This window comes from Dasypus novemcinctus, chromosome 13, assembly GCF_030445035.2.
Source record: "Dasypus novemcinctus isolate mDasNov1 chromosome 13, mDasNov1.1.hap2, whole genome shotgun sequence".
NCBI classification, from domain to species: domain Eukaryota; kingdom Metazoa; phylum Chordata; class Mammalia; order Cingulata; family Dasypodidae; genus Dasypus; species Dasypus novemcinctus.
In genome coordinates, this window is record NC_080685.1 from 12,721,306 (window position 1) to 12,748,029 (window position 26,724).

At 36.7% G+C, this 26,724-nt stretch overlaps 1 protein-coding gene and 1 pseudogene across 1 annotated transcript in view; both read right to left on the reverse strand.

The window, feature by feature from the left end:
* Positions 1–26,724, reverse strand: part of RYR2 (ryanodine receptor 2) — a 735,760-nt gene that overhangs the window by 421,186 nt on the left and 287,850 nt on the right. Inside the window, exons 4-6 of the mRNA XM_071207362.1 lie at positions 17,864–17,938; positions 15,028–15,106; positions 13,045–13,157 (exon numbers count right to left, since the gene is read on the reverse strand). Coding sequence (XP_071063463.1) covers positions 13,045–13,157; positions 15,028–15,106; positions 17,864–17,938 — 267 coding nt within the window. The remainder of the gene's footprint in view (positions 1–13,044; positions 13,158–15,027; positions 15,107–17,863; positions 17,939–26,724) is intronic.
* On the reverse strand, positions 10,072–12,402 carry LOC105747570 (SUMO-activating enzyme subunit 2 pseudogene; annotated as a pseudogene).

Below are 26,724 nucleotides of genomic sequence, written 5' to 3' on the forward strand. Positions count from 1 at the left end.
TTACTTACAAATAAATTAAATCCCATCTGCTTATAAAATAAAAGCAACATATATATAATTTCCCTGATAGCAATCACTACACAATGTAATTATTTGGTTTATTTATTTATTTTACTTTCTCTCCATTCTTGTAAGCTATGTAACAGCAAGGTCATGACTTGTCTCCCTAGCATCTAGCAGTGCTAGCCAATAAACAGATGTGGAGAAGCCAACAAAACCTTTTTAAAAGGAAGCATGAATTTTTTAAAAAATAGTTTGTTATTCTGTAACTATTCCTATTTTAATTATCTGAGCCAAAAACAAGTTAAAAAAAAAAACCAAACCCTATAAAATGATACCAGAAAACAATTCAAAATTCATTTATTTACTTTTGAAACAAGGAAAGTTCATGCCATATTATGATAAGCATATAAACTACCGTCATTTGTTAGTTCATCATGGACTGACTGAATGTACTTTGTATAGCACATTACAAATCTTCAAAGGGGGTTGTAAACTAGAAAGGGAGATAAAATATAGATACAAGATGCATCGAATCTGTACATAAAAAAGTCAAAAGAATTGTAATTAAAGTGCTGTAGGAACTGAGAAAACACTTCAGTCATTGTAATTTTTTTAAAAAGCTCCTTGTAATGGGCTCTGAAGAACAGGTAGCATTTCCACAAGTAGTTATAGAGATTTCAGGTGGGATAAGGGAGTTTGAAACAGCAGTGGGCCAAATATGCAGACAGTATATATTTGGAGATGGTATCTCTAAATAAGTTTACACATACACTGGACTTGAGTATTTATATTAATAATGTTAATATGTTAAGTACAAATATTTAAAACACACCAAAATTTTTGTAAACAAATTTGGAGGGTGTAGGGTTCTGTTTTTCCTCATTTATTTTTAGACAATTTGTTTGGCAATGTTTTCATGATTCTTAAAAACTCTTTCTATAGGAGACCTGGTCAGTTGGGAAAAGGTAAAAAAAAAAAAAATCAATGTTTACACCAACCCCAGGGCCAACCACAGGTTCAGAAAAAGTGACAGAAGAGTCATGTGCAGAGAGTTCACATCGAGTCCAACTCGATCACACTCAGTAGCACAAATTCCAAAGTAGGGTGCACTGGCAAGGCACTGAACTCCAGAGTCATCTGTCCTGATTGTAGTACCTGGGTGTCTCCATAGCCCTCAGGAGCACCACTACCCAGAGTTGTATCTACTTTGGCTGTCTGTGAGATCCTGCTCAGATGTACATTCAGTGCGACCCCTATGACGACCTCCCAACTCATTTTGAAGTCTCTTAGCCATATAAACTCATTTGTCTTTACCATTTCTCCCCTTTTATTCAAGGTCTTTTTCTAGTTGTATCACCAGCTGGTGCTTGGTAGTAATCCCTCAGTACCAGGGAGGCTCATCCCCGGGAATCATGTCCCACAATGAAGGGAGGGTTGGTGCATGCTCAGAAGACTTGAATCTCTGGACCATCCATGTACCAGCTGGGCCCTGAGCCTCAGCAGAGTTGCAACACCTACTCTCTGGTTCATTGGACTTACCCAGGTCAGCTAACAGGGAGGGGAGGGTGGTCAACCAACTCACCAGGGAACCAAAAGAGTCTACAACTGCAAGCAGGAGAATTCAATCATCAGCCATGTGGGATCTATCCCCCTCTCAATTTAGAGGTGGAATGGACTTTGACATACCAGGGTCCTCAGGATGGAGGAATAAAATATGGTTTAGAGTGGACTTACTGGTATTCTACTATAGAATTATTGTGACTCTAGCAATGGAAGAAACTGTATCATTGATGTGGAGGCAGTGACAACGGGAGTTGCTGAAGACAGGGATAGGGAAGAAGAGGTGTGATATGGGGGCATTTTCAGGACTTGGAGCTGTCCTAAGTGATTCTGCAGGAACATTATATATCCTGCCATAACCCACTGAATGGACTGGGAACGAGTGTAAACTACAATGTAAACTATAATCCATGTTGTGCAGCAGTGCTCTAAAATGTATTCATCAAATGCAATGAATGTGCCACAATGATGAAAGAGGTTATTGATGTGGGAGGAATTGGGGTGGGGAGTGGGAAGTGGAGGTATATGGGAACCTCTTATATTTTTTAATATAACATTTTGTGTGATCTATGTATCTTTAAAAAAAGATAATTAAAAAAAGAACATCTGACTTGGAAACTACCGGGAAAAAAAATCATTGTTTACAAATGAAACAATCCAATCCATAGATTGAAAACTCCTGAGTGCATCCTGGGGTGATTTTTTAAAAATTTTTAATTAACTTATTGAAATATATCACCCACACACAAACATAAACAATAAGTGTATAGTAATAGCTGTGAGCTTACCAAACAAACATATATAACACCATACAGGACTCTCATAACTCACCCTACCACCAACTCCTTACATTGTTGTTAAACTTTTTTAACTAATGATTAAAGAACATTGTTGAAATATTACTACTAACCAAAGTATTTTTCCATTGGGGTGATTTTTACATACATTCTAACACATGTAAAAGTTGTTTTGTATACTTTACCTTATTTTGTTTAGCTTTATTTACATTCAGTAATACCCACTAGGCCATGTCATTTCTATTTAAATTATATATTTTTTCTTGTATTTAAGAACTTTTGATAAAGCCTTCCTTAAAAGAAAAAAAAAAAGTTTCAATTGGGGAACATCTACTTTTACGTTCCTGAAAAGAGGATTAACATACTTTCTCATATTAGAATATAAAACTGAAAGATGAGAAAAGACATTATTTACATGGGTGGTTTGCAAATATTTTTGGAAAGAAGATCCTTTATTCCTAGGAAGTCAGATGCAAAGATGCAGTATGTCAAGCTGACTAGAGCAGACCTCTCCTAGGTAAAGCCTGAGAGGCCTGGGACCCCGCCAAAGCACCCTTTCTCTTCCATCCATTAGGCACCTCCACAGAGGAGAGGCTGCAGACTAATCATTTAAATCAGTTTTAATTAATGCAGCATTCCAATAGTCTTACCTGTACTAAATACACAATTAGATATTTTAGTTTAAGCTCAACCATGACTTTAAGTGAAGGAAAAATGGTGAACAGATACCAAAGACTGAAAAGTAACAAAAGTCAAGACTGCAAATGTTCCTTTTTTTAGTAATTAATTTCATTTTTTTAAAAGGTTACTTCAATTTTTTTTTTAAATGAAAAAAACATTAAAAAGGCAGCTCAACAAGTTAAGGAAACATTACTTGTAAAAAGTTTTCAGGCACTTTTATCTCATCTAACTCCATCTACTAACTCAACCGTTCCTCTAGTGTTCAAAAAGATGCACAGCTGAACAGGTTAGTTAACTACATAGCCAAAGTCTCCCTATTAAGGAAAACAAAATGAAGATGAGAAAGAAAAGGCTTAATTGTATTCATATCTCACAAAACCAAACCCCATATTCTTTTTTTGACCTTTACCATTAATATAGTATCAGCTTTACTTTTGCTACAAAAACATTGCAAGGCTGTTAACTGTAGTCCATGAATTAGGGTTATACTTTTCCCATGTTTCACCATTCATAACACCCTGTAGTAGAAAAATATTTCTGCATTTATATTAACTACAATCCTCTTCTACTTACAAAATCATTGTTATACATTCCCAATATTATCCTCCAGCTGTCTCCAACTAACATTAATCTTCCTAGACTACTTGTTTCAGCTACAATTATATCCATAAAAGTGTTTATTACATTCATTATGTTACCATCAAGTCCAATCATTACCGCATATTTACATCTGACCTTATTAAACATTATACATAAGTCCAGTATCATCTCCTCTTCCTCATCCCACATTCCACCTTCCACCAACCTACACTACATTAGTAATTAGTTTTAATTAATTTGTTTTCAGCCAAATTTTAACTTATTAGTTTTTACCACATCAGCTGCTTTTCAGAATATGAAACTTGCTTTCATTCTATAGACCAAATTTTAAAGACAACTAGAATATTCTTTCTCACTCCCCAACCAGTTTTTTCTTCCTCAGGTTAAAATATCTGCATTTTCTTTAAAACCTTTAACAGGCAGATATCTTAAGGCAGATCATGATAGTAACTCTTGTGTGTGCAACTCACAGAGCTTATAGCCTTGCTTGGATTAAAGCATTTCATCTTTCTAATACCCTGGGATGGTTTATTTCAGGTGAGGGTTAAACTAGGTCAGTGGTTCTTAACCAGGGGTCTGGTTAAGCCTGAATTGAAAAAAATCAACTCAATTAGATGTCTCACATGTATGTGTGTTACCTTGTCAAATATTATATCACAGTTTAATGTTCTTAGTCAAGGTAAATAGAAAAGTCTGCACAGTGACATGTCTTTAAAAAATAAAATTTAACTAACTTTCCTGTATTTTTGATGTACTGGATTATTTTTTAATGTGTTAAGAAGGAATCACACGTATACTTTTATATCATGTTTTTTTTTTAGTAATTGAGTTTCAATATATGTAACCGATTTCCTCTGTAATTTTATTTTATGCATTTAAAAACATTCTTCTGGGCACATGTTCGTGCGGGTGTGATATATTTATTAAATAATACACAGTACACGTGGACTTAGTATGATTTTTATTTTGATGTAGTGTGTTCTGAATGTGGTGGATAACTACTTGCAAAAAAGTTGGTAAGGATGGCAGAGATGGTTTTATGATGCCATGTGAAAATGCAAATTTCTAAATGTTTGCTGAAAATGACCGTCTGAATACATGTTGAACCATGTTAGGTTATCATGTATTGAAATTACGGTAAAGTTGTAAAACGTAATTTTGAATAATCTTAAAATTTAATTTAAAGACACGTCCACATTGAGTGTCATGAAACTATTTGCCGCTACATTCTGAGAAGGGGTCAGGGTTTTCACCTGACTGGCAGAGGGGTCCATGGAACAAAAGAGGTCAAGAACCCCTGGGCTAGGTTACGGTGGCCAGTCTATGGTCAAGCAGAGGGCTGCTTGAGGGTATCTGAGATGGAATCTGCCTCTATAATCCCTTGATTGCATCTACCATCAATAAAGGAGCTTGCCCTCAGCAAGGTGGGAAGTCCCCTCCACCAGTGAGGTAGAGGTCTGAAAAGCCAGAATTGAGCATTTCTGAGGTCAGAAAGTCTCGATGTCAGCAATGGCTCTTGCTGGAATTTAGGGCCAGCCAGCTTGCCCCAGGGAATTGAGACAAAGGACTTCCGCCTTACCTTTACGGGAATTTTTCGCATGCAGCCTACCCTACGAAGTTCCTACTTGCCAGCTCCCACAGCTGCATGAGCCAATTCTTTATAATAAATTTTTTAGATGTGTATATACATATCCTGCTGTTCTGTTTCTCTGGAGAACCCTAATATATACCTGTAATGAACTAGGTGGTTTGTTATTCCCATATTGCATATGAAAAACACTTGAGGGTTTAGGGAGGTTAAGTTATCAGGCCAGACTCACACAGATGAACTAGTAGCCTGGGCATCAAACTCAGGCCCCGAATCCATAGCTTAAACTTTTAACCACTGCAGTGTAATGTAAGAACAAACCCATGTCAATAAAATCGAGCTAAATAACTCCATATAGACAACAAATCTTGGCCTCTTCATATTCTAATCTGCTGGTGTCAGTCAGGTAAAATCTATACTAAAAAACAAACATGTACCCAACTCACTTTTAGTTATTCAGCGTTCAGTATATGGATATTCCAGCAGCTTCTGTCCATTCCAAAGTCCTTTTACAAGCTCACTTCTTGTCCTTCCACCATTTTCTAAAGATTTCTCACTAAGTAATCTTTGAATCCATAAAGATAATATTCTACATGCCCACTACTAATCAATCACAGATGGACATGTGAGAGAAAAATTAACTGTCCATGTAGCTATAGGTAATTCCTGTAGCATGTCTAAATATATGGTAACACACTTATTGTCTTATAATATTCCGAGATAGTTCCATATGTATTTAGCTTGTTTTCTCAATTAATTCTTTGAGGGCAGAAACCATGTGTAACATGTCTTTGGTATTTCTTGTAGTTTCTACTATACACTAGGCCCACAGAGATAAATAATAAAAACAGTGAGTTCATTACAAATGAAAGTAAAATTTAAGTAATCTAGCTGGCCACTGTTCTGAAGCTCTATATAAAGGAAACTAAAGAGGCTGGCTAAAATGTAGCTTGCAAATTATCCTGAATTTAATCAAGAAGTTTATTACCAAAGGAAATAAAAGATGAGCCTCATGTATTATTTTTATTGCTATAGTTTGTTTAGTGCTTTTCAATTCGTAAGAATTTCCAACTCATTATCTCACTGCTTCCTAATAATAATTTTGCCATTAACTATTATTATCAGCATCATTCCCAGGTTACAAATGGGGAAGTCAGAGTTCCCAAAATTAAGTGATACATTCAGGCAGACAGTGACAGAATTGATGTTGAAGCCAAGGCTTTTGTCAGGTTCCATGTTTCCACTCCTTCAGCGCATATTGCTGCCATCCTGTCAAATGTCAGTATGTGGTGGAAAGTACAAACTGCACAACAGCAACAAATTGCATAGTTATGCCCAAATCAAAATAAGATATAAATGGAATTTATACACTGAAAACTGCTCTATGAATTATTTCTACTGCTATTGGTTTCTCAGCATAACTACAATTCAAAATGCAAAAACTACATCTCCTAATCAAAATATATTACCTTATCACATTCAGCACATAACACATGGCAAGAGCTTCATGAATGCTTGACAGTGACACATTCATCACACACAGTTGCATTGCCTCAAAGGGATGCATGGTGCATTTCTACCTATATTTGTTAAGAAACAAAAGTAGAAAAAAGCTCCAGGATTCCCTATAGCTATACAACCTTAGACAGTTCCTTCAATGCAATAGTTCCTATCAGTTACCTAAAACAGTGTTTCACCATTCTTGTTTTTCTCATTACCTCTTTATACAAAGCAAGTGAAACAAACCTCCTCTTCCTAGAAATGCTTCAAAATGGAAACAAGGGAAGCAGATGTGGTCAAGCAATTGGGCTTCTATCTGAGAAGTGGACGTGGCTCAAGCAATTGGGCTTCCGTCTACCATATAGAAGGACCTAAGTTCGATCTCTGGGGCCTCCTGGTACAAGGCAACCCAATCCCATGTAGGGAGTAATGCAGCAAGATGATGACATAACAAGAGAGAGATGTAGGGGAGAGTCAAGGCAAAATACAACAGAAACCAGGAACTGAAGTGGTACAAGTGACATGATACCTTTCACCCACATTGGAGGTCTCCAGGATAAAGTCCCAGTGAAGCCCAGAGGAGAAAAACAAGAAGAGAAGACCAAAAAAGAAACAGACACAGAATAGCACACAGTGAATGGACACAGACACCCCAGGAGTGGGGAGGAAAAAAATGGAAACAAAATGTATTGGCAAACAAAAACTGACTCATGATCCTAATTCTACTCTATGTTTATAGGGTAAACGGGTATTAAATCCTAAATTAATCAATTACAAATAACATTTTGATTTATTATTTATGACAGTGGTAAGATACTTTCTGTAATGCAGTGTGTGCTTAACTGCAACAAAGCTGTATTTCTTATTTTTGTTTCAATCATCATCTGTGATGCCCCGGATTGGTTGTGTTTTGTTTTTTTTTTTTTTTGGCCATGAAAGCCTTATTTTAGAAAGTACTTATCTATGGCAAATAGTGGAAATCTTTTAAAGTTCCATGCTAATTAGCATTCATATTTCTACCAACAGTCTTTTCAAAGCAATCTAGACCTTTTCCATCAAGTATCTCACAATTCTTCCTCACCTCTCTGTTTAGCCAATTAAAAAGCCTTTTTTCGTTAAATATTCTTACTATTTGCAACAGTGGCAGACCACTTTCCTGGTACCAAAATCTTTCTATTAGGTTGATGCACAAGTAATTATGGTTTTGCACTGTTGAAATTTGCTGTTAATTTAATATTCGCATACATTCTTAAATAAATGTGGTTATGTTATACATCATTTTAATGTGTATTTCTCACTTTAAGTTTTTTGTTAATGACTTATTACTTGCTGCTTATTTTATATTTATTTTAGACTATGGAAATGATGTTAGACAAAAAGCAAATTAGTGATTTTCTTATTTGAGTTCAAAATGGGTCGTAAAGCAGCAGACAACTCACAATATCAACGCATTTGGCCCAGGAACCGCTAACGAACATACAATGCTGGAGTGGTTCAAGAAGTTTTGCCAAGGAGACAAGAGCCTTGAAGATGAGGAGCATAGTGACCAGTCATCGGAAGTTGACAACGACCAATCGAGAGCAATCATCAAAGCTGATCTTCTTAAACTACATGAGAAGTTGCCAAAGAACTCAACATCAGCTATTCTATGGTTGTTTGGCATTTGAAGCAAATTGGAGAGAAAGTCTGGTAAGTGGGTACCTCATGAGCTGACCAGAAATTAAAAAAAAAAAAAAAAAAACTGTCATTTTGAGGTATCATCTTCTCTTATTCTACACAACAATGAATCATTTCTAATTCTGATTGTGAAGTGCAAAAAAAAGTGGATTTTATATGACAACCAGCAATGACCAGCTCAGTGGCTAGACTAAGAAGCTCCAAAGCACTTCCCAAAGCCAAACTGCACCCCAAAAAAAGGTCATGGTCACTGTTTGGTGTTCTGTTGCCAGTCTGATCCACTACAGCTTTCTGAATCCCAGCGAAACCATTACATCTGAGAAGGAGCATCAGCAAATCAATGAGATGCACCAAAAAGTACAATGCCTGCAGACAGCATTGTCAACATAAAGGGCCCAATTCATCTCCATGACAATGTCCAACTGCATGTTGCACAACCAATGCTTCAAAAGTTGAATGAATTGGGCTAAGAACTTTTTTCTCATCTGCTATATTCAACTGACCTATCACCAACCGACTACCACTTCAGCATCTTGACAACTTTTTGTAGGGAAAATGCTTCCACAACCAGCAGGATGCAGAAAATGCTTTGAGTTTGTCAAATCCAGAAGCACAGATTTTTACGCTTACAGAAATAAACAAACTTATTTCTCATTGGCAAAAATGTGTTCATTGTAAGGGTAACTTTTTATTAATAAAGATGTGTTTGAGACTAGTTATAATGATTTAAAATTCAAGGTCTAAAGGCGCAATTCCTTTTGCACCAGCCTAATAGTTTGTCAGGCTACTGAAAGCAATGGGGATGTATTAGTTTACAAGCATACAGCTCTAAAGCACAGAAAATGTCCAGATCAAGGCATCATTAAGACATTTCTTCCTGAAGACCAACTGTCAGTGATCCTGGACTCCTCTATCACATGGCAAGGCACAAAGAGGCATCTGCTGGTCTCTCCCTTCTCTTCCATATTTTGTTACTTCCAGCTCTTGCTTCCATGGCTTTTTCTCCTTGTCTGAATTTCATTCTTTTATAAAAGAACTCCAGTAAGAGGATTGAGACCCACCCTGAATGAAGATGGTCACATCTTACGCTCCTACTCACTAAAAGATCCTACATATAATAGCTCCACACCCACAGGAATAGATTAACTCTAAGAACATACTTTTCTGGGGTACATTTGGCTTCACATCATCATAGGAATTATTTTTAAATGAGAAGAATTCAGTATACTTGGGGTACACAGACTTTATAACCCAGTAGAAGCAGCAGAAACATGACATGTACAGATATATTTAAGAAGTAGGAAGATGCCATTTATCTGGCCCATAACTACAGTGTACTTTACTTGAATTTTGTAAAATATCAAATATAAATAATCTGAAACTGCAACAATACACAGAAATAGGCTTCTTACACAGACATGACAGGCAGTACAAGGTGAAAATTTAGCAAATTAACATTGTTACAGCAATAAACATAGTGCCCTTTAACATTTAAAAACATGTTTCAATGCATAGAACTTGATACTTTTTTTTAATGTTTCAATCTGAGTATGAAAATGGTTAGATTTAATCTAAAAATAAATCTACTTCTAACCAAAAATAAAGGGATGATTTTATAACCAGGTATCAACTTTACTAAAACTATTAAATGATATGTAAGGGTGTTTACATTAAAAAAGCAACATACACAGTGTTTTATCTCATGACTGTCTAAGCACATACTTTGTTCGGAGGGTTTTTAAACTACTTTACTGCTTTCCATACAGCAGACGGCCATGTTCCTAATAATTCTCACAAAATGAACATTTTCAAAAGGAGCAGACTGTCTTCAAGTCATTGGTGTAAATTATTTTTCCTTTGAAACAAAAAGCATAACAAATAATATTGGTCTGCCCAGGTGACCTATTGCAATCCAAAGTTCCATTTAGAGGCTTTTCTGTTCAATTTAATGCTTTAAGATCAACAAGTTCTGTTGTCTGTATGGGACCTGTTTACACCATCCTTCTCTTTCTCAACTAATTTCCTCTTGCGACTTCTCCCTTCTTCACTGATGTCAGCATTGTCTGAAAGGCCATCTTTATCTGAGTCAACTATGAGTCTTGTGCTGTGGATGGGGAAGACTGAGCTCCATCGTCACTGTTATTGGTTATACTTTTGGCAGCATCTTCAGCTTCGTTGGGCCCCACTTTTTCAGGGGCATCACCAGCAACTTCAAATTCAACATCTTTCTTTAGGTTTTCACTCTGAAGGATGTTGATCAGTGAAGTGTAGTCCTGAAGGAAGTCATCTGTTTGAAGCGGCTGCCATTCCTAAATTCTGACAACTTCTTACAATTACTAGCTCTGTCTCTCCCTCTTTTGAAGATGTTAGGATTGTTCCATTCCCATCTTCAGTTGGGATATCTGGTGCTACCACAGCATTTTTTTTTCTTTCAATACCATCTCTTGTAAATTGAGAACAGTCAATTTATGGACATCTGGCTATGCAGTCACCTTGGCTTGCTGGCACACATTAACAATTAGTACACATAGTACAAGGAGCTTCTTTCTTGGGTTTGGGTGTTTATTAAAAAAAACTGTTCTACACTGGTCTATTTTTTCCTGTTAGAATCTTCAACCCTTCCAACACTACCAACCCAGCAATCACTGGGTTGTAAAGGTGCTTGGCAGGAATAATATTTTTTACAAGGATTTTACATCAATTCTGCTCTTCATATTCCTACTGGAAACATGCATGTGGAGGTTTGCAGCAGAGGTGACAAAGTCCACTGCAGATGGGTCAGCCCTGTTCCCTATGAGCTCAGCCCCAACTCCTTTTCCTGCCAAATGAACTCTCAAAATCTCAATGCTCTTTGAAAAAGACTTGCAAAGCTCTTTACATCTAGAACCTCCTGGTCTTTCCGACCTGAATGGAGTTACGTTTTGTTGATCTTATGCACTGGTTTCTTCAACTCGACGTTGTGCGTCAGCCCAGTCCAACGGAACTGGAGGTTTCCTTTTCTGCCATTGTTTGTTCATTGTCAACAGATACACTCAGTGACAACTTTTAAAAGCTTGGTTAAAAAGTTTAACTGCATCACATGCAGTTGACGTAGCCCATTCCTTAGTGTAAATACATTATATGTCACTGTCTTTATTAGATGCTCTGGTTTCAGCTTCCACTGGTTCCCAGGCAGCTTCACAGTCAGCTCTGTCAGGAGACCAGCATCTCCTTCCCCAATCAGTTGAACAAAAACTTTGTTCAAACAATCCAATGAATAGGCTCTGAAGGTGTTTACAATTCGTACAGCCAGGAAAAGTTCTCTGGGTTGGTTTAGGATGATATTTATAACACTCGGTCACATCCTTTCAGAAAATAGTTCCTGGTCTAAGATAACTAGCAGTTCTACTCTCAATAAGAGGGACATCAGCTGCCAGACACATCCTATTTACCTGGTTGGAGGCAGCTCTGTTATCTAAATCATTCAAAATCAATATTGAATGGTGAAAATATTTCATATTTCTGTCGGGGTCCATGACACTGTCATGGTAAGCTAATGATACTCATTTTCAGTAAAAATGCAGTACACCTTCTTTGGCAGCCTGTGGCTTTGATATTCCAACACAAGCTTCTTTTGAAACAAAAAAACTGCTTGCTGAGGTCGCTAACATCGATAGTCTACAGATCAATCCGGTCCAAGTGGGAGGGCCTGGTGAGCGGAGGGACTTGAAGCACTGGCAGCTGACTCTGCTCACAGCCGGTGCCACCAGCCCACAGCCGGTGCCACCAGCCCACACCAGCACCCAGCCCCTGCCAGCCAGCTCCTGGGAAACCCCCAGGAAGTGCTATGGGGGAAAGGCCAAGCCCATGACCCAGACAGAAGTGCGAGAACATGCCTGGGATTTATTTTATAAGGATATTCATGAAAAGTTTATAATACCCCATTTTATATTTGTTTAATTAGCATTTTAACCTTTAAAAAAAAAGTGTTCTGCATTTGCATCCTTCACACTTTCATTGATTTCAATATTCTGCAAACTTTTGTATATGATTATTCTTTAGCAGAAAAACTATTTACTAAATAAGTTACATTAAATATCTATAAGCGTCATCACAACAATCAAAAATATATTCTGTATTGACAACATAAACTTCTTTCTTCATCTCTACTCTGTAGGACCAACCGTTCGAAGCATGCTGTAGCAATGATAAAATGAAACTTTTCTTTTATTCTATTTCTCCCTTTTTGACACGCAAGTGTTTCTCACAAAATAATTTGCTTTTATTAATATCAAAATAGGTAATATAACTTTCTTAAAATAGCCTTTACACTGGGCACAAAATAAAGACCATAAGATTTTGAATTCCTGATCTGAATGTTTTTACAAGACTTTAAAAAAATAAAATAACCCATGAACAGGCACTATCAATATCATGGACAAGTACATTAAGGTCGCAAGGGAAGTCTTCCTAAATAAACCTCGTGAGCAACCCTTCTACACATACTGAGAGAGTTACTTATAGTTCATCAAACAGAGATACAGCCTTGTTTACAGGCTATTCTCCTAGATAATTTGCAATCGAAGCCTTAGAGAGCTAATTTCATTGACCTGTCATTTCTCATCTCACCAAGTGCACGATCCTGCTTTCTGTACTTACCAAGTACCTTTCGGAGGACACACTAACTAAGATGAGGTCATCTCCAACCCGAACTTTTTCTCCTTCTGATCGCTGCTTAGAGGCAGGGTGGATGGTCCACCAACAAGCCTCACCTGTGGAATGATGGAAACATGAGACCTGAATTACATACCTCAATTCAAAATTTATTTTCTCTGCCAGTATCTCCAAAATAAAGGGGGGAAATGAAATAAGTCCTCAAAATCAGTCTCCTTAAAACTAAATTATTCCATTCACACACAACCCTGAAGAAATTTGAAATTTAATACAAATTAATCTTTACACCAAAAGAATTGAGCCAAATTAGCTTAGATAATATGTAGATATACTAAAGTGCAAAGATTCTTCTCACAGAATCTGGTTGTGACATTCTGAGAAGTTTGGAGTCTTTTCCCCCCAATTAAGCATGATTTAGAAAGGATATATATGCTAATATATGGCCAAATTCACCACTCATGCTGATCTGATCTCATTCTTTATACAAGTCACATTTCTCTCTATAACATTTAATTTGTGTCAAAGAACTTGGGGTTTTGTAATGCTAGAGTTGCATGTAACAATCAAAAAATCTCAGTACTGTTTTTGAATTATAATTCAAAAAAGGCTTTCAAAGTTCTGTCATCTAAAATTTTATGACCCTGTCCTTTTTTGTCCTATTATTTTGTTATTTTAAAATGTGGTCATTTCTATTCATCTAAGGGCAAAATGCCAAGAGAATTCTACTATAGATAAATTTATTGTAAAAAGATCTGGACAGATGTTAGGTCAAATAATTTCTTTTCTTTTCTTTTTTTTTTCTTCTCTTTACTTTTTTATCTTCTTAAACAAGACAAGCACAAGCCTCACGAACCACATACCCTACCCACCATCATTCTTCAGTTCAATTACCTAAGATGTAAACTTAGGCAAACAATTCTTTAATGCATTCACAGTTTCTTTTGAAACTTAAATTAAGCTCTATCCAAACATAAGAATAGTGTTTCAGTGGTATCTGTTATTTGATAATTACCATTCTCTTTCCCCTTATGCAACTTTATTATTATTCCATAATACTAAATTTTTCTTCCTTTTTAAGACCCCAACCGGGATATAAGTTCTATACTAGCAGGGACTTCTTATGTTTTGTTCACTGTGGTATCTCACCAGCTCCTACTAACATATTACAGGCATTTCATAAAATTCATTTTGTATGAATGAGTAAATGAGTCATAAATACTATTTCTCAAACATTTTTAGTCAATATATAACCTTTGCCTTGTGCTGCTTCTCCTAGACAAAACAGCCTTTACTTGAATATCAACTAGCAGAATTCCCTACTTTTACTCACCTAATTCATGGCTTTAAAGTTTTAAGTTTTCATTCATTTGCTCACATGTGCATGGAGTACCTATTATTTGCCAGTCATTTCTTTAGTAGCAGGGGACAGCTCAATTTTTAAAAATAAGAAAAAATTATCTGACCTTGTGACTTAATTCTGGTGAAGGAAGGCAGACAACAAATAATAAACATAATAAATAATTCAGCAATTTAGAAGAAGTAGAGAGCTATGGGTGAAAACAAGAGCCTACAGGGATTAGGATTTGTTTTATTATGTTGACTTACTATATAACCATCTCAATGTATAAAGGATAACAGAAGAGCTGGGTAGTGATACTTCATAAACTTATCAGTGCAAATTAATATGGTCAGCACCAGTAAATCATGTAGTAAGTAGGTTTTCTTTCCAAACGCATAAAGAGAATAAAGATGCAAGCTAATAACATGGGAATGGCCAATAGAAACAATATGCACTTCCTCTTCTACTGAAAACTTTTCTCAGGAGGACGTTACTTTCTTCCTAACTGCATCCACAACAATATCCATGTAGTGTCTCTGCTAACACAGCTCATGACTTACTCTCATCCCATCTCGGCCTGCAGGGATACCTCTGAACACCGCCTCCTCACCGTGGCCCAAGGTGCTCACCTGTCGTATCCTCTTGCAAGCCAACGTCAAAGGCCAGTTTATCAGTTGAAGACCGGGAGGTGGACAGGCAGCAGAGATACTAGAAATTAAAGAATCAGGCATCGTCACTACAGGTTCTGCAATGCAAGTTGGGGATAGCCTGTTCTGGCTGCATCGGCGTTTTCCCTCAAACCTGGGTGCTCTGCACAAAGCCCGGGCGTTTAATTGTCTGAGAGGCAGACGAGCACTTAGCATTCATCAGGAATGACTCTAGGAGAGAAATTTGGTCTTTTTTCTCCTCATAAAAGACTAAAAAGAGGTGTTCTGTCAATAAAAGAAGGCAAGTAATTGAGGATGTGTTTGCACATCTCGCGCTTCATGTGATATTCAAGAGCAAAAGGAAAAGAACAACCTGATACGATGGTTAGAAATCTTTCTCCCAAACAGAAATTTGAAAGCTATTCACATTTATTCTTCCAGTTTTGTTTTCACTCACAAGATTTAACCCTTTGAAGTCCACCTGGAATTGACTGCGGGGTGCAGCGTGTCACGCAAAGTGAGGGACTGCCGTGTAGGTGAACGTTTTTGAACCAGGAGCTGTCAAACTCTTACAACACCATCTTCTCCTTAAGCCTTCTGAAAAACTCCCTAGGTTTTTCCAACTGTATTTCCTTGGACATAAAGCTCAGGATGATTTTTTTAGGCCAAGTCCCCTATGCCCATTCCAATCTCAGAAACCTTAAGGATATTAAAAGTGGGAACACAAAGATGAATATGGCATGACCTCAAAATACGTCACCATCTACACCAGCCAAGTGCCCACAAGAACAGGAGCCCCCCAAAGTGTCCTGAGAAGCAAGTCTGGGGACTGAGCAAGCCCAGACAACCAGAAACACTGGAAAACTCAGGCAAAGCCTAAAAGTTCCTATCATGGAAGAGGATCCATCTGGCTAATGGGTGCATGTAAGTGTGAGAAGGCAGGAGATAGGCACACCTGGGGCCAGAGATGCTGGCACATTGGATAGAAGGCAGCACGATGGGCTCTGAGGTAGAAGCAGTGACCTTCAGTAGAATATTTATAGTTAGTTCCATTGGCACAATAGCTTCATCCCACCACTACTGTATCCCAATACCCAACAGTGTCTAGAACACAGTAGGTGTGAATAATATTTCTTGAATGAATGGATGAGTTTTCAGATGTAATTACAGGCTGAGAGAGGTTCACTGAGGGGTCCAAGTCTCACAGCAAGCAGCAAAGTGAAAGCAAATCCACATCTAGCGCCACCTCCAGCCTCTCAGCCCTGGGCTCCTTCTTTTCTTAAAACAGCCGCTGGCTTTTACTGTTCAGGTTAATTCATAAGGTGTATGTGCTCTGATTGCTAAGGAAAACTGAATTCTTTCCCTGAAGTTTTAATGAATAACTGCTATAAACAAAAAGGTTGTTTTTATAGATTGGTCTCATATCCAGTCACTTTTACTAAAGTGTTTTACACTATTTTACTCCATATCTTATGATATTTAGCCAAGATTTTCAGAACAGCATTAGACAGCAGTGGTGAAAGAACATATTCTTTTATTGTTTGTTTATCAAGACTAGCTTCATCATTTCACAATTAAGTATGATGTTGGCCATTGATTTAACATTAATATTCTTTATGATTGAGGGAATAATTATCAATGCTTAGTTTAAAAAATATTTACTAGAAATGGGTGTTGAGTTTTATTAATTACCTTTTTCAGCACTTACGAAGATGGTCCAATTTTTCTTATCTGACCTATTTACATGATGCAGGTTAGTAACAGAAATGCTAATATTAAATAACAAATAAAACATATCTACACTTTTCCTATACTTTGGAATTCCATTAGCCAGTCCTTTAAATCAGAATTTCACACCAATATATTCATGATTGAGGCTGACAATTTTTTGCGTGCTTGTCAGGTACTGGCATTGAGGCCACGCTTAGTCAATATATTGCTCTGGAACAATTTATCTCCTTACAAGTTTAACAGAATGATAATGAACCATCAATTACATTATACATCAAGAAAACGGAATACTGTGAAGCCACCAAAATTATGTTGATAGAAAGTTCAAATATCATGGAAAAACATGTATGTTATGATAAGGTGTAAAAAAGTCAGGATAGAAATTTGGTTAGATCTCTATTACACTAAAAAAAAATTAAGAGAAAAGATTAAGAATTTTTTAAAAGTCCCAAATGATGTTCTCTCTTTAGTGTGATCATGAATTGGTTTTTACTATAATTTCAAAGTATTATAGATTGAAAATCTATTGCTTTTAAAACTTAATACAGCTTTTTAAAGAATATAAAGAAACTTTTCTTTTAAATATGTGGGAGGTAGAAAATTTTTTTAAAAATTGTGCCTGGGATGAGACCAGTGGATAACTGGTGAGAGAAGGAATGATGTGAAAAAGAAAGAGATCATCTACTTAAGAAGCCAAAGAAGCTGGTGGGTAGAAATGACAGTGTAATTCCCAGGTAGATTTTTTTCTTGAATCATATCTTTCACTTAATAGATGAACTGCTTAAAAGAAAATGAGTAGTATTTTGTATTTGACCCTGAAACCTCTCTCCTTCCAAAATTAGTCTATCAAAAGTAATATATTTAAAATAAGAAAAACTGGATGACAGAACTGAAAGACGTTAGAGATCATGTAAGGTAACCTTCACCTTATAAATGAGAAAACTAAACAAGGTGCAAACAGCTTAAAGAACACTCATATCCAAGTTTATTAAGGTCATCGCTGAAATGATGCCGACATTTCCTGAGTATGTACCTCCATATGGATCAGCATGATCATGGGATAGATGAAATCAAAATGTCTACTCACCATGCCACTATAAGAATGACGTAGCAATATGGCATGTCCATAGAGGAGTGTTCGATGGCCACCGCCTTGAGCAGTCTGCATTAAGAGGAGAAAAGGGCAAAGGGAGAAAAACACAAAAGAGTCAACTTAACTAAGTAAACAGAACACTGTTGCTCTCAGAGAACTTCACATTTAGTAGGAAAGAAGTAAAATTGTCAAGGAAGTCTCTACTGTGGGGTGTTTGATCTAGTACTTGAAGAATGAATTTGCTTTCAGTAAATAGGACAGTCACTTATTGATTTCTCTCTTTCCATCACTCATTCAGACACCTGTTCTCTTTCTCATTAGTTCAAATGCTCAGTACCTGTCTCGTGGCTAAAAGCAACAGATTCCTAGCTAGCCTTATCTCCATTCTCTCTTCTTATCACCAACAATGCATGCTTTCCATTGCACTTAAATCCAACTCCCCACCCGAGCCCCTGCCTTCCCTTCCATATGCATCTCATGCCCCTTACTCCACTCCAGATATCGCTGTTATTCTTTCAAGATCCAAGATATATCTCGTACATGGTTACTTTTGTGGCTGGAAATGCAATTTCTAACTGCGTTATCTTCCATGTCTCCACTTTAATGTCACTCTTCAGAAAGACCACTTGAGACTTCTACATTAGGTAGGAAACCAAATGTCCTCTAGTCCCCACTACTTGCTATCACAAACCTTGGTGTTCATTTCATAATACCCATCTAAATAGGTAATGATTTTTTTTTTGTAGTTTACTTATTATGATTTCCATTGTGCAGAGACCGTGGCATCTTGTTGTTCACCTTGTATCCCACGGAGCCTAGCAAAATGCCTTGCACATAGTAGGCATTAAATAATTTAATGAATGAGTCTTGCTAAAACACAAAGTTGATCATGTCACTTCCAAGCTTTAAAACATTTCATACCTTCCAATTGCTTATAGGATGAGAAACCAAAATCCTTCATATGAAATAGAACAGTGCTTCTCAAATTTTTGCATGCAGAAGAATCGCCTGGAGAGTGTGTTAAAACACAGATTCCTGGCATTACCCCTGAGATTCTGTTGCAGTAGGTCTGGGGTAGATTCGGAGAGTGATTTCCAAATCTCCTAGGTGATGCTGATGCTGCTGGTCCAGGGACCACACTTTGAGTGGTACAAACATAAAGGACATTTAGTCTTGAACATTTAGAGCCTTATCACCCTGTGCTAATGTTGCTCTGTCTTGGAATATAATATTCCCTCCATCTGAAGTCTTTGCTGCTTTATAAATTATTCATGTTTTAAATCTCAGCTTAAAGGCAACCTCCTCTATGAAGCTTCATCTGGTTCACTCAAACTGAGCTACTTCCCTCTTGGTGTACATCTATGCTTCAGAGGCGTCCCTTCACAATGCTATTATCTTTCTCTCCCAGACCAGACTGTGAGCTCACCAACACAGCAATCCTGTCTTGATTTCTGTTTCATTTCCAGTCTGAGCACAATGCCAGACCATACTGAGCACTCAATAAGTATTTACTGGATGAAAAATGAATGGATGCGGGGCAGTTCTTTCCACCCTGAGTGTTGGGGATTGAGTCATGCCCACCATAAAAGGGCTGTTCAGGTCCCAACCCCTGCTCCTGAGGATGTGAACCATTTATAAATAGGACCTTTGAAGATGCCATTAGTCAAGGTTGCCCAAACTGAAGGAGAGTGGGCCTTAATCTCGTATCGCTGAAGTCCTTATAAGCAAAGGAAACTGGACATAGAGAGAGATGCCACAGGGAGCAGCCAGAAGCTGGAAGTCAACATAACATAGACGAGAAAGGAGAAGACATCGCCATGTGCATGGCCATATGACAGAAAAGCCAAGAACCCCTAAGGTTGCAGGCCAGTCAGAGGGACCACCATGGGAGGAAGTCAGCCTTCTTGCCTCTGAAACCATGAGCCAATAAATTTCTGCTGTTAAACCAACCCATTGTATGGTATTTATTAACAAAAATACTAAATGAAGGGTATGAGTTAAGGCATCATGATATATAATTATAAAGTATTTAAGAAAGAGGACATGCTCATGGGATTGTAGTATTGCATTATGGAGAGAAACAGCAGAAAAATTTTGTTCATCTGGTTTTCTTTGGATTGTTGAGAGTGCATCTCTTCATATCATAATCTATTTCCAAAGCTATAAAATCAAACTGAATTTAATACACTTGGAGAGTCAAACCAATCATTTATTCTTAATGAAGCACAAGGCTTGGATGTAACAAGAAAGTGTTCCCTCTGCTGTAAAGTTTTGCTTCTGCATTTCAACTTTATATCTGTGTGTGTGTGTTCAAAATCATTAAGCTAAGAGAACATTTTTTTAGTGTCTGAATTTTCTTTGAATTATAGATTTTACACTATATATTTTTTCTCTTGTTTAAATGCTAAATTATGCCATATACTGGGCTCTAATAGGACTCTTGTAAAGTCTTATAATAAGCCATACTAATTTAATTTTGTTACTTAAAAGATCAAGTTACTGTTCTCACCATCTGTGGCATGGTCTGTAGGACTTCTGCTCTGATCTGCACTTTTATTTTTTTTTTTTTTTTTTTTAATTTTTTTATTTTTTATTGACTTTGTAATAATATTACAATAAAAATATATATGTGAGGTCCCATTCAACCCCACCCCCCCCACCCCCCCTCTCCGCCCCCCCAACAACACTCGTTCCCATCATCATGACACATCCATTGGATTTGGTAAGTACATCTTTGGGCACCTCTGCACCTCATATACATTGGTTCACATCATGGCCCATACTCTCCTCTATTCCATCATATAGGCCCTGTGAGGATTTACAATGTCCGGTGATTACCTCTGAAGCACCATCCAGGGCAGCTCCATGTCCCGAAGACGCCTCCACCTCTCATCTCTTCCTGCCTTTCCCCATACCCTTTGTCCATTATGTCCACTTTTCCCAATCCAATGCCACCTCTTCTATGTGGACACTGGATTGGTTGTGTCCATTGCACCTTTATGTCAAGAGGAGGCTCAGATTCCACCTGGATGCTGGATGCAATCCTCCCATTTTCAGTTGTAATCACTCTAGGCTCCATGGTGTGGTGGTTGTCCTTCTTCACCTCCATCTTAGCTGAGTGTGGTAAGTCCAATAAATCAGATTGTAGGTGCTGGAGTCTGTTGAGGCTCAGGATCTGGCTATCACATTGTCTGATCTGCACTTTTAAATCATACTAGGCTAATTGGCTCTGATTCAGAAAAACTAAAATGCATAATTTACATTCCTGGGCAGGTTGGATAACTTGTCCATTCAATGAACATTTTTCAAAAGGTTTGTGGATATGAGGTATCCCAAGAGACATTTTGATGCTATTCTATGTATTTTTATTTCATGTTGATTTTCTTTTAAATTTGGCCTGATCCTTGCTTTAATTTAATTCAACAATTATTTATCAACCTCCTCTGATGTGAATAACTACCATAAGTAGGACAGTTATACCACCTACCAGCCAGCCCTTTCTAGGGCTATTCCTTCAAGATTCTACAACAACATCCCTTAATTGGACTATGGGACTCCCCCAGGGGATTTCAATGAGTAAAAGGCTATCACTGTTGGGTAATATATCAGAAGTAATAGCAATTCAGTACTCTGGACCAAGAGCTCAGTTTCTCCCTTTAAACCCCTAAAACCTGAAATTATAAGCACAGTGATATTACCATAGTCACTTTTGGGAGTCCAGCCAGGACCAACTAAATTAGACTCAAACAATAGGGCAGCAAAATCCAAGGTTGGCCTGACTTTCAAGATAATGCTTAGGAAAAAAATAATCTTTTGTATTTGAAGTTTCTAAATTAAGTGTTTCATGGAATCTATAGCACTCGTACAGTAAGTAGCTTTTAGTTACACCAACTAAAAGGAAAATTAGAAATTTAAATCTTACGTAATATAAGGATTGTATTACATAAATATGTAACTATTATTACATAATAAAAGATTGCAAGAATGTCATCTATACTTCAAATGGTCCTGTTAATCTTCCAGCAAAAAATATTACATATAAGAAACACTCTTTCCTATTCATATGAAAAATATTAGGTATCTCTTGTATGAGAGACACAGCACAATATGCATAAGCTCCCAGTCTTAGTTTTCCTCTGCCTTGTAGATGAGCGTTTTTTCCTGAAAACTCTAATTCACTCAGTCAACAAATATTTACTGAGGTCCATATAATTCCCTTCAAAATATTTGCACATTAGCAGCAAAAAAAATAAAAATGGAAGTTTCAGAACTATGTCTCTGTGTATTTCTTAACATCCCCGACTCTATGATGGGTTATCGGGTCCCTTTGGGAAAGGACCTGGGTTCCTACCTGGAACCCAGCGCCCCTCCCCAAATTGCCTAGACTGAGGGCAGAGTTAGCAGCTGCCACCAGCCCTTCTTCATGACCAGGGGGGTGAAGGCAGCCAGACCACTGCAGTCTGCTCTAGACCACTGCGGTCTAAACATGAGGGACTGCTCTACTCTTTGGAAGAAAACAACAGTGTCAAAGTCCTCACAAAAATCTAAATATTTCTGACATAAGGGAGCCAAGCATCATTTAATAAAAGGCAAAATTTGACCTACTGAAAATAGCCACTTTTTTTTTCAGTTCTCTATAGGTCCGGGTTTAGTTCCACTGCCCCTCAGGGATCCCCAGAGTTAAAGTTGCACAGCAGTATACAAACTCATGACACGGAAGTGGATAAAAGCCTTCTGAGGACATTCAGAGAAAATCTAAACAGCACAGTTCTGCCTATGCTAAATAGTCCTCACCTCAGATTTTCTACCAATGAATCTAACACCATCTTAGTATTAAGCATTCTATGTCTCTAGTTTTCCGGGATCTTGCCAAAGACGTCCAATTAGGGAAGGGATATTGTAAGCAAAAGCTTTAGTGTAGATACTTTTATGTCAACATTTATTTAGAATAATATGCAGTCAAGCAGCATAATTTATTCATCTGTTACATTTTTCTGTAGTGAGAGGGACCAATTGGGTTATTTAAAATATAACTGTTAGAAGTCTAAAATGTAACAGGCACCTACTACATAAAACCGGAACAGTAAGGACTAATATTCACTAAAGAAGTTTACATACATATAAATTATTTGCTCTGTGCTTTTTAAATATATGCTTGCAGTATGCATTTGCTTATTTACCTGTTCCTTGTGTTACTGCATATTAAAGCCAATTATATAGCTAACTATATAAAATCTAAATATCTTAAGGTTTTCTGTTTCCCTGATCATCTTTTCAGTAGAAAAATACTATGTTAACCAAGGTAGGACATTTCTCATAATTCTAGGCCCTTATTATGCAAGGATATTTTAAAATAAATCAGATTCAACAGGGAAACTTTCTATATACCTTGACATCTATAACATAACTTGCTATTTTAGAAATAAAACAATGGAATCTTACATGTAGTTTATTATTAGGCAATACTGAATTATAGCCCCCAAGTTAAAAATGAAAGAAAACTACAAAAAAGAAATTCACATCAGAGCACTTATACTTTTTTATAGTACTCAGACATTTTAGTAGAGAAGCTTTTAACTTCACATTCAAACAACAATAGTAGTACTGGAGAAATGGAAAAATGAGTTGCTCAAGGGAAAAAGACAGAAAAATATCTCTAAGCTTAATCCTTGCCCCCTCCTGAGAATGACTTCCAAATGCAAACACAAACAGCACACGGTACACAAGAGCAGCCCATGGGTTGTGGAGCCAGGCATTTCAATCCATCTGTGGGTCCCCAGCAGCAGGAGACGTTCAAACAGCCCCGCTTTCTTTAAGTGGCGAATCGAAGAGCAGGATATAATAATTAATGAGAAACATGACTTCAGTGCAAAATAAATGTGCCCGGGAAAGCTGGATGAACACTGTCAAGACACCCAGGTGGTCCCGAATGATTTACTTGTAGTGGCATTTTGACCAAAAGTCTCCCATGGGAACCAGTCTCATGCCATTAGTAACCACGGTTCAGTGCCCACAAGCAGAAACTGGCTCCCTTGGTGAGAAAGCATCTTCCTGGTTCCAGGAAGTTAAACAATGTATTTCCTGGTAGGAACTCCAAAGTGAATCAAGGCTGACAGGTGAAAGCTAAATAAAATTCAGCATCATTCTCCTTTTAAGTGGCTTAAATTACTATAATTTCATGCATATGTCCTCCCCTTAATCAAATTCTAACCTTTCCAGATCATCCAATGTAGGTATGAAAATAAGGCACTGGCCTTCTGGCTTGACAGTTAGAAGAAATCAGGGCCTAATTAAACTGTTCAGGCAAACCATCTGGTTTTAACTGATTCTGCATCATCTTTTCAATTGCACTGGTTTTTATATGAATCCAGTCTCATGAAAGAGCTGGTCATATCTGTTTCAGGCAATGATTCCATTCACTCTTTAAAGGGAAGTAGACATGGCATTGGATGGGGGAGAACATAGGGGTTGTTAGGAGATCAAATGAGTAAAGTAAACAAAGATTTAGAAAAACTGTTTTTTCCAACCAAATTTCATTATATATTTGTTAATATTTGCAAGAGGAAATAACTGTATCCTGCTGCCGCTTACAACATTTTTCCAACTCACACCCTTGTTTAATGATATGTCTCTTTACTGGTTAATATCCAGTCTCAATGTAATAACATTTTCTACTGAAAAATGATAGCTGGAGTTAAATTTAGGAAGATGTTTTATTTCCTTATTGGCTTCAAAAGAGTCTGCTGTTCAATCATCCCATCCAAACTGTAAATTCTTATGGTTGGCAAATAAGATTCAGTTTTTGATATTCCACAATGTACCTGGTTCAGCATTTTGCAAAATATGAACAGGAGGCATAGCTAAGTAACTCAAGAGAGAGACCTGAGTACCCTGCCTCCCTTTCTTCAAAACAACCTTTAAAATCTAGATCTGGATTCCATTTAACATTTTAAGAGTCTGTGCCATGTGAAACAGCATTCTTTTCAAATTCAAAATTATATCAAGCCTTCATTTACTGAATACAAATAAATTGCTCTATATTTTCTCTCTCAGCTTTTAGAAGAGAAAAATTAGATTTCATCAATGTTGTATGAAAAATGCGGAAGATAAAAAAAAAAAAAAAGAAACATTTTCTATAGTATAGTATGTCCTGAAGGAACCCTACTCTCCTCTTCCTGTTCTTTCCCAGCATCTTCTCTTCACCGGCATATCATGTTTCATACGCTTCTTTTGTCTCCCCTTAAAACCTATCCAATTTTCTCATTTGATTAGAAATGTAAAGAGGTCGAATTATTTTCACATTATTTCTGCCAACATTACACCCAGAATGAAAACCCTAAGAGACAGCTATAAAAAAACTTTTAATGGAAGAAAATTCTAATGTTGACAAAAAAACTTAATATGCTACTCTATGACCCAAAGATGTCAAATACTGTTTATCATTACATCTAAACATGTAATTTTACTAATTTACATTTTTTAATTCGAAAGTTTGATTTCATTTTTTAAAACTTTTGTATGTGAAGAAAACCGCCAGTGTTTTGAAAAATAAAACAAGTTAGTATAACCAAACTAACCCACAAGGTATTACATATCTAGCAGATGATCCAGTGACTTACCTTCATCATGAATTTCTGTAGGGGCATAAGGAAAAGAGAGATAATGTTACATATACATCATTTCAAAGACCAATTTTAATTAAAGTATCTATTTATAAAAGCTCCATTCTCTAAATGGAGGCATGTGAACAGTAAACAAAAAACATTCACTGTGTTGTCATACAAAGCTTAATATCAACTACATGCTAGAGAAAAGCTGTAACAAGCAAAACTATTTTTAAAACGTTTTTATATCAGTACTTATTTTTACATGAAAACATGCCAGTCTAGTGCGTGATTCATGTTACAATACTTTTAAGCATTAAAGGTGGAATACTTCAGAAGTGCTTTAAAGACACTTCATTTTATCTCCTGCATAAGATGCAGTGATACACTGATAATCCAATTAATTTCAGAAAAAATAGCGGATTAGAAATAGGTAAAGTAGATCATAAACTAATATGCTGCTTTGAGCTGTTCATATTTCTGGCAAAATAACAGTAAGCAATTTCTTAGACTATATATTGAGAGGTAAATTTTGAAGAAAAATCAGAGAAACATTACTCTTTCCTATAAAATGGCACAGTCTCTTCCCGTGATTTATATTATACCACCTCTTTTTTTAGCTACAAAATACATTGTGTATATATTTTTCCTTCATTTTCTCTAAACCTGTAAAGTTTCTTTTGACTGCTTACTCCTAAGAGACATACAAAGGTGAAAAAGAGCTAAGGGATGAATTTAGTTGTCAGGAGCAGGTCTGAATCCTACAGGAAAAAAAAAGATATGCATATAAACATTAATTTTAGAGAAAACAGCACGGGAAAGTTTTCTGATTTCTGAAATATTACAGCTGTTTTCCTGAGAATAATATGCATAGTACTCAATTGTGAATCTATTAAGACTGATTTTCTCATTTTCAATATTATAATTGTATGGGGAAATTCTGAAGAACCATTTCACTCTCACCTTAAAAAATAAAGAATATTTCATTATATTTTGTAACTAATATTAAAGGGAAATAATATCAGAAAAGATATTTTCCACCTTGAAACCAACCAGTCACATGATGGCACTTTCAGAGAGTAAATTAAGTCCTTGTTCAGAAAAAAATAATTTTTAAGCCCTGACTCAATGGGGAAAAAAACACAAAACTTCGCTATGGAACATTCTTCATGAGACTTTTAAAAAATCTTGTGCTAGGCTTTTTGCAATTTTTCTTTAATAAAATGTTTGCAGCTTCATTTTGTCAGTTTT